General features: G+C 40.5%; 1 protein-coding gene across 5 annotated transcripts in view; it reads right to left on the reverse strand.

Moving 5' to 3' along the window:
• Positions 1–4,662: 4,662 nt before the first annotated feature.
• The window catches only part of AHCYL1 (adenosylhomocysteinase like 1), a 38,885-nt gene continuing 34,666 nt past the window's right edge, over positions 4,663–8,881 (reverse strand). For 3 of the 5 annotated variants that reach the window (XM_023535939.1, XM_023535936.1, XM_023535938.1), the window contains exons 14-17: positions 8,637–8,705; positions 8,421–8,499; positions 7,198–7,318; positions 4,663–6,701 (exon numbers count right to left, since the gene is read on the reverse strand). In XM_023535939.1, the coding sequence (XP_023391707.1) occupies positions 6,695–6,701; positions 7,198–7,318; positions 8,421–8,499; positions 8,637–8,705 (276 nt within the window). In that variant the 3' untranslated portion in view covers positions 4,663–6,694. Of the gene's footprint in view, positions 6,702–7,193; positions 7,319–8,420; positions 8,500–8,636; positions 8,706–8,881 lie in introns of those variants that run through there. The other 2 variants (XM_023535937.1, XM_011367610.2) reach the window with 2 other exon arrangements.

Here is an 8,881-nt window from a genome sequence, read left to right on the forward strand (position 1 = left end):
AATGCTGAGGCTTCTTGGATAAAATTACCAAATCCCACACAACCCACACACAACTGACATCTAATTTTAATGACCATAGTTTAGTCAAATTCTAAGACTGAACTCCACAAGCTCTATATCATTTGGGGGTAAAATTTAGACCTTTAAAGACCCTACACTATTTCAGCTACATTCAGAATAGGGAAGATTTTGGTTCAGTAATTCCACTTCTAGTAATGGATCCTAAGGAAATAATCAAAGATTTAGACAAAGATATATGTATGACGATGTGCCAGGCAGTGGTATTTTCGATAGTGTAAAGTTACTGATGGGATAGTGTGCCAGGCAGTGGTATTTTCGATAGTGTTGTTACTGATGGGACCATCAGTAACAACAACAACAACAAAAAAATTGGACTTCATGAGAAATTTTTAAAATTTGTGCATCAAGACACTATCCAGAGAGTAAAAGAACCACCCACAGAATGGGAGAACATATTTCCACATCATATATCTGATAAGGGATTAACATCTAGAATATATAGAGAACTAAAACCCAACAAAGAAACAACCAACCATATTAAAAAATGGCCAAAGGACTTGACTAGACATTTCTCCAAAGAAGATACACAAATGGCCAATAAGCACATGAAAAGATGTTCAACATCACTAATCATTAGAGAAATTTAAACCAAAACTACAATGAAATACCACTTCACATCCATTAGGATTATGGCTATTATGGAAAACCAGATGACAAGTATTGGCCAGGATGTGGAAAAATTGGAACTCTTGTGCACTGTTGGTAGGAATGTAAAATGGTGCAGCCACTATGGAAAACAGTATGGCAGTTCTTCAAAAAATTAAAATTAGAATTACCATATGATTGAGCAATTCTACTTCTGGGCAAATACCCAAAGGAACTGAAAGCAGGGTCTCAAAGAGATACTTGTACGTCCACATTCTTAACAGCATTATTCACAATAGCTAAAAATCAACCAAGTGGTGATGGATGAATGGATAAGCAAAATGTGGTATATACATACAATAGAATATTATTCAGCCTTGAAAAGGAAATTCTGCGATATGCTACATGATGATCCTTGGGGACATTATGCTAAGTAAAATAAGCAAGTCATTTAAAAAAATGTATGATTCCATTTATATGATAGTCAGATTCTGAGAGAAAGTATAATGGTGGTTGCCAGGGATCAGGGGTGGGGTGGGTAGGGAAATGGGAAGTTATTATTTAATAGGCATAAAGTTTCAATTTTACAAGGTGAAGAGTTATGAGGATGGATGGTGATGATGGTTGTACAACAATGTGAAGGTATTTAATACCATGGGTTGTATACTTAAAAATGGTTAAGATCAATTTTGTTATGCGTATTTTTCCACACACAAAAAAAGAATTAAAAAATCAATTGAACATAAAGATTTACTTCTGGAAAAATGGTAGGGGTTGCAGCATCTTCATATCATTTAGTGCCATCTTCATGCTTCACTTGATTTTGAGGAAAATTAGAAAAGAGCAAAGACGTCGTTGGCTAGATGTTAGCAAATCTGCTGACACCAGTGCTGGTTTGCTCCCATTGTATGTCTGACAGAAAAAGACAGTTCCTACTTACCGTATCTATTAGACTTGAGAAAAAAGTCTTAACTCAAAAAAAAAAAAAATACACAAACCCATCCCCTCTGTTGACAAATTTCCATGAAAGCAAGGCGTAAGAACTAGTGCACCTCAGAGACGGCTGTGCTCAGTCGACCTGCAGTTGGGCAGCATGCTCATATTTATCCAATCCAAGCCCTTATTACACTTCCCTGACGAGAAAACACCTGAAAGTGACCCTTTCCAAAGTAAGATGGCCAAGAAACACACGAGCAAGAGAATCGTTGAAGAGAATGGACCTTTTGTTTGGCATTCCTGCACGGAAATAGTGGAATCGGTCATGAATATGTGTGAGACCTTTTGTGATTTAAAAGCAACCAAATCCAGAGCACAAGGGCCCGACTGCTCATCAGTGAATCTTGGAGCCCCAAGAATGAATAAATTGACTCAATTTGGCTCAGGCTCGGGAAGCAGAGCTCAGTGCACTTGGAGGCAGCAGGTCGGCTACGCTGTCAGGGCTTGCATTCAGGAAGCATTAGGGAAGTCACGACACATGCAGTTTGGGTCTTCATGTCTGTGCCAAGTTTCTTCTGCTAAAGACTCTTTACTGAGAAATGAAAACCATGGGGAAACTGCCTGAAAGTTCCCTTGGGGGAGCCTCTAGGTGACTTAGAAGGGCCACAGGGAGCCAGAATGACTTGGGTTCAAATCCTAGCTCTACCTATCAACTGCAGTGTAACTTTGGAGATTTAACTTCCAAGTGGTCCTGAGAGTTTGTTTCAGTAGGTCTGGGACAAGATTTAGGAATGTGTTTTTAACCAACCCAACATGTGACTCTGATATTAGAACCCTAATTTGAGGCTATTTCCTAGAAGCCACATTGCCCCTTGTCAAGCATGGATCCTGGAACCAGACTGTCTGGGTCAATTCCAGCTCCGCCAATTCAGGAGTTGTGTACCCTTGGGCAAGTTATTTCATCCCACTCTCAATTTTCCCATCTCTAAAATGGGGGTAATACTAGCACCTATCTCATGGGATTATTATGAGGATCAAGTATGCTACTTGGGTAAAGCATTTAGAATGGATCCAGTTACACGGCAAACACTACTTGTGCTCTAATTACTTAAGAGTTTGCAAGCCTTTATTCACAACTCCAAAATTTAAAAAAGTCTAAAAATAAAAAAAACTTTTTCTGAAGTTTGGCACATATTAATTTGGCAGCAAAACCTGATGTGAACTAATGGGAGGCCATCGATTATTTGTCCCTTATTTTATGAATATTAATAAACTAAATTGAAATATTAACAGGTTTGATTATGGAATGCTGCTCCCTTATTTTATGAATATTAATAAACTAAATTGAAATATTAACAGGTTTGATTATGGAATGCTGCTCCACACCCCCTAATAGGTATTATGTACTATACTGTATATTCATGTATTTCCTAAAAATATGAATTATTCTCAATTTCATAACACGAGGGGTTCAGAAAAGGAATTATGGACTTCTATTTTATTATCTTTTGTTGGCCGGAGACCTTGTGTGACAACCAACGTGAGAAAACGCGCCACCTGGTGACTGCAGGGAGCCTCACACGCTGCAGGAAGGCAGGGAGGGGGCACAGCCCCAGGATCAGACAAGGGCCCTCTGGCCCACGACCCAGAACAATTCTTTTTAGCACATTTTAAAATGTCTTCAAGGCTGCTGTGTGGGCAGAGAAGATATCTCTTCAGTTAAAAAAATTAATATTCAACTTATGAAAGCAACAAAGACATTACTTAAGTTTTTTAAAGTTCAGCATGTAGATCTTACTGTATTTATAAATCCAGCAAATGTTAGTCACTTTTAAGGGGACTTTGAATATTAATAACATTCAAATTCATTTATACATTTTTAATACATTTGATTTCCTCTTTGGAGTAAATTCTAAACCAAATGCAAACAAACGAAAAATACTATTATTAAAGTTCCCATAGTGTATAGTTTCCAATACACACAATATATGTGTGCATATATATATATATATATAAAATCGATTACAACTTAAAATTGATTACTGTCTAAATTTATTACTCAATTACACATTCTAAATTAGAATCACAAATTACCTTCCTGAGAATTTTTAAGTTGCTTTACCAGTTTACTGAAATTTCCTAATCCCAGAATGAAGCCTGGCCAGGAGGCAGATGGATTGAGCAACTGCTACCTAGGCTCAAATTCTGTTCCGTATCTTTTACTTTCTGAGAGAATACTTTCTCTTAGCTTCTCTCGCACAGAGACTCCCTCTTCTTCCCTAATAGAATGCAAATCAAATGCCCTCCAACATGTCTTTCCCTTTATACTTAGCACAACCTTTATGCTTGGATCAGCAACCTTTTTCTGAAAAGGGCCAGAGGGTAAATACTTTGGACTTTGTGAGCCATTTGGTTGCAACTACTGAACTCTGCCACTACGGCATGAAAGTAGCCAAAGACATTACATAATGAATGAAGTGAAGCAATGTTTAAAGCTTTATTTATGGACACTGAAATCTGAATTTGGATATATGTGCATGGGTAAAGAATTAACAGTACTCGTTTCACCAGTCTGCATAGAAATCATTCACAATGTTTGAGACCAATTTTATAAAATAGAAAAGGTATTACTTGCAAACAGTATTATTACTAGATACACTGTCACATCACAAGACAAAAAGCAACTTCAGAGATGGGAGGGGAGCTTCAGGCCCCGCCCCTTCAGAGTGGGCAGGGTTGAAGTTTATATAACTTTAGAGACATTGTTTAAGGAAAATTAGGTACGGGTCTTAGAAGGGGACTATGCAAGTGAGGAGCCCTGAAGCTTAAGCAGCAGGTCTGCTTCTTGAAGGAAGTTAAGAGTGGAAGTGCCTCGGCACAGAGCAGGCACACAGAGCTTAAAACACTACCGAAGAACTCTGATTCCAGCCTGTTCCCCTACATATTAGGTCCTCAACAAACCTCTATTCAATATTGCTGCTGACCCAAAAATTGCCCCACCACAGAAAACAGGTTCTAATGAAGTTCTGCTGTTCAACCAAGAATGACACAGACTTCCAATAAGGTCTTATCATTTTGACTTTAATGATTATTGCTCATCTGCAAGGATTAATATTGCATTCATTAAAAATCGTTCAATACAAAATAAACTTGTTCCCCCCAGGTTGCTCTCCACATGCTCCCTCTGATGCCAGACATTTCTCCACAGTGTCCTTTGTTACATGGCTTGACAGAGACGGAGCCCTTACCTATTATTCCTATGGACACAGTAATAGATATGGGAGCAGGGGGCAGGCCAGAGGGCAGCAGGACCTGGGCCCCTTTCCTCCAGCATAGCTGACGCGATGGATACCACTGTTGGCCAGGCTACCTCCCCTAAAGGAAGTGGTGTTCTGATTGGCTGGTCACATGCCCTGGGCAAAAGGGCTTGAACCATTAGCATCTATAGAGAAGCAAGCAAGGTCACACTGGCAAGGAGTGGGAAAGGGTTGGGTAGGGAGAAACAGGAAGGGAAAGGGGAAAAGTTTTGGCAAGATCATAGTCCCTGCTAGGGAGTTGCAGGGTGAAAGCTTTCCTTTCTTATATTCCTGTTTTAATGTCTGTCTCTCTGATCAATGGCAATAGAGAAATGCAAAATTTCTAGTACCTAGCACTAATGCCTGACCCAATTTTGAAGGATCACAAGCTAGAACAAGTTGAGGATTCAGAATCCTGGATAATTATATACTTAAAGCTCATGAGCGTAGAGCTCACGTGACCATGCAGAAATGCTGGTAAGCAGGGTGCATGGCGTGGGGAACACAGCTCTCTGATCTCTGCGAGAGCCTAGCTGGGGAATTCTTTCAGAGAGTGAGCTGGGACGTACTGATCACTTTCTCTATGCAAAAACTGCCCTTTAAGATCTCTGTTCAGGAACTTCTTGTGACATGTGTCGATCAAAAGTGGTACCACTTCTGCAAAAACTAATGTTATGCGGGGTCTAAAGTTCCAGCAAGTTATACGAAGTTAGATTTCCCTCACCGTGGCCCGATGTATCCTTCCTCTTCCTATCCACATCTACCTCCCTTTAAGTATTTTAGGTTGCAGAAGCATAGCTGACCAGAAATCTGCTCTTAAAGGATAAATCCTAAAGACAGAGCTCAGTGCTTTGTACTGAATAATGGCTCAAGAAATTTGCCTTCGACACAAGCTGTATGGGGCAGAGCCGATAGAATTTGCTGCCATGGCCCCAGTTCACTGAAGCTACAATCTGTGGGCTAGAAATAGATTCATCGGAGTTTGAGACCAGCATTTCTCTAGACTCAACTCTGCACTCTTAGCTCTGAAGGTCTGAAAGAGAAACTGATAACTAGCCACTTGAGCAGCAGTTTCTCAGTATTAACTTTTAACTTTTTTTTTTTTTTTTTTAATACAACAGATATAAATGCTGGGAGCCAAATTCAACTTAATAGAGTGCAGTCTGGTTAAAAACCTGAAAAAAGAGAAGGTCTGGGTGGAGTGGAAGAAGAACTGTACTAAACCCTACCGGATCTTAACAAGCAACACTCACTAGTACACATCTCTGAACCAGACAAACCATCTGCACACAGGAAACAGGGCTTGGAACATCGAGGGGGAATTAACATGCACCACCTACATCTAACCTACCTGGCTGGTAGGTACTATCCCTGCTCCTCTGAAGAAGTCAAAGAGCACTGATTTCAGCAGCTAGGAAATGGGCTCTTTTAAGGCAATTTAGACATTGCAGATTGTTCCACATAGAAGGTACCTTAGCATTTCCTGTTAATAAGGTACCCACTTAAGACTAAAGTCCCCAGAAATGGTAAAGAAAGAATCACCTTTCTGGGCTGGAAGAGAATCCTTCTTTAGTGACTAGGGTGAGAAACCTTGAATCTGTTTCATCTAAAGAGCCATGAGGCAAGTTCCTGTGTGGTCTGCAGAACTTAGATAATGAGATGAAAAAACAAGAATGAAATTATAGAAAAAAAAAAATCAAGAGGAAAAGAATAAGAAGAAAATAAAAGTTATCTTAAAAAATATTTCTTTTAGAGTTGTGTGGTTCATGTGGACTGGTCCCTGGTAATGTGGTCCATTAGTATCTGTAAAGGAAGAGATGGACTGCTTAGCATTGTGTCTCCCACATCGGAGTCCCAAGAGAATCAGAAACAGATACTCTCTCCAGGGTCCCTCCCCAGCCCAGGCTGGGGGTCCCTACACTCATTCGCCAGAGATCACTCTTCCCTATGCATCTATAGGGCTCTGACAATGCCCTCTCTGGTTTCATCTCCGCTCCTGATGATATGAGTCGTGCTTTTCAACTGTGACTATATATTAGAATCATTTGGGGAGCTTTTACAAAAAAGCCTGGCCCCCATCCCAGACCAACTGTATCAGAATCTCTGGGAGGAAGGACCAAGCGCTAAAATTTTAGAAAACCTTTACTTCTTTATATTTGCTACTTGAGATACAATTTCTGTGCCTACCCTGTTAGCCTGAAGCAAAGTTCTTGAACTCTTCCAAATCAGGTGTAACATCAGCTTTAATTAAAAGCTGGCTAGTCAGCCTGTTCTTTTCACTTGCTTTCCCCCAAGTTACCTGTAATAATTGGGTTTGAACGGCCCATTTTTGTTGAGTCCCAGATATTTTGCTTGGTCATCTGTCAGCTCTGTCAGGTGGGCATCAAATGATGGCAGGTGCAAGCTGGCAACGTACTCATCTAGGAAGAACAAAGTGGCAGGGGAGCAGACCCCATTTCAGTTATGATCCTCAGGGTATAACTTCCCCCTATTTTCATCTGAAGCTTTTTTAGAGAGATGCCAAGGGATAGAATAACTCTGAAAGAATCTACAACTCGAAAATTTGCTCAATTTAAAAAGCTCTCGACACTGTCTAAGCAGGGTACTTCTCTCAGTACACCCAGAATGCGTTTAGAAAGCCACTTACCGGGGTGGCAAAAATGGGGTGCACTTGTACTTCCCCATCCTTCTCTGGCAAAACTTTTGGCTTCACCTCAGTGGCCAATGTGCCATGTACTACTCCCACCTTCCTTAACTGGTTTGTAGTCATAATATGAATCAACGGGGACATCAGTGAACTCAAAAGAGCCCTGTGTCATTAGCATTTATCTAGGATAAGATCCACAAAGACATCAAATCTTAGGACCAGAGATTTCTAAGTCAGCGGGCACAAATTTATGACTTTTCCATAGATAAGCTTCTCGGACTTTACCTTTATAAATACAAATTTTTTGAAAAACCAATCTGAGATAAGCTGTTGGAGAGATGAGAACAAGAAGTTTTTTAGCTTTAAGAGCACAGGGGTTTGGGCTGACCAATTATAGGTGGGAGGTGGCACCACTATTCAGAAAGGTAAGGAACTAGAGATGATGTATTATGTCACATGAACACAGCACAGCTGTCTCCAGGAATGACGGGCTGTTTGCATATCTACACAGAGGATGGACAATAAAGCCCCTATTTGTTTCTTTTTTTCTCCTCTTGGTCCCAGGCTGTCTGCAGTGGTAGTGGGAAGTTTACTGAACTTCCTAAACCTACATCTACCCTAAACCATCATGCTAAGCATTTTTACTCTTTAGCTATAAATCTTACAATTCTCAACATACACAGTATTAGTCTCACTTTACTGATAAAGAAGCTGACACTCGTGGAGATCAGAACCTGTCTTGAAGTCCAAAACCATTAAGTGTTAGAACAGAGATTAGAACTCTGACTCTAAATCCAATACTTTTCATGATACTCATTTTACCAAACCGTGCAGCAGTCTGTGATCAATATAGGTTTCTACTGTTTTTCACTCACCCATTTTCTTAGGAAGCAAATATACGTCTTGTTTGTATCGTCCCTCTGGTGCATTATAGAGTTCTATCAGTGCCAAAGCCTAAATTGGGAAAAGAGGGTCAAGAAACACAAAAACACTTCCTAGACAGGGGCCGGGCAGAGCGCACTCTCACTGGAACTCTGATCTAGGCCCGGTTCCACCAATCTCAGAGCAGGATACACAGACGTGTCACATACCTGTGTGGTTGCTGTGATGGACAGAACAAAGGTAGGAACTGTGGAGCAGCTCAGATTGAGCAGACGACCCTGGAAAGAAAGCCCTGGGATGAGCTGCGTTGTGCTTCTGTCTCAGAGTCCAACGTCACACCAGTCAAGCAAATGCAAGAAAAAAACTTTATACCCCTCTGGACTCAGTGGGAAGAGGGAGAATTACAGCTCCAGATCAGGATTCTAGGTTTTATCTTATTTTCTGCAAGCCTACC

The sequence above is a fragment of the Pteropus vampyrus genome, unplaced genomic scaffold, assembly GCF_000151845.1.
Source record: "Pteropus vampyrus isolate Shadow unplaced genomic scaffold, Pvam_2.0 Scaffold6, whole genome shotgun sequence".
Lineage (NCBI taxonomy): Eukaryota > Metazoa > Chordata > Mammalia > Chiroptera > Pteropodidae > Pteropus > Pteropus vampyrus.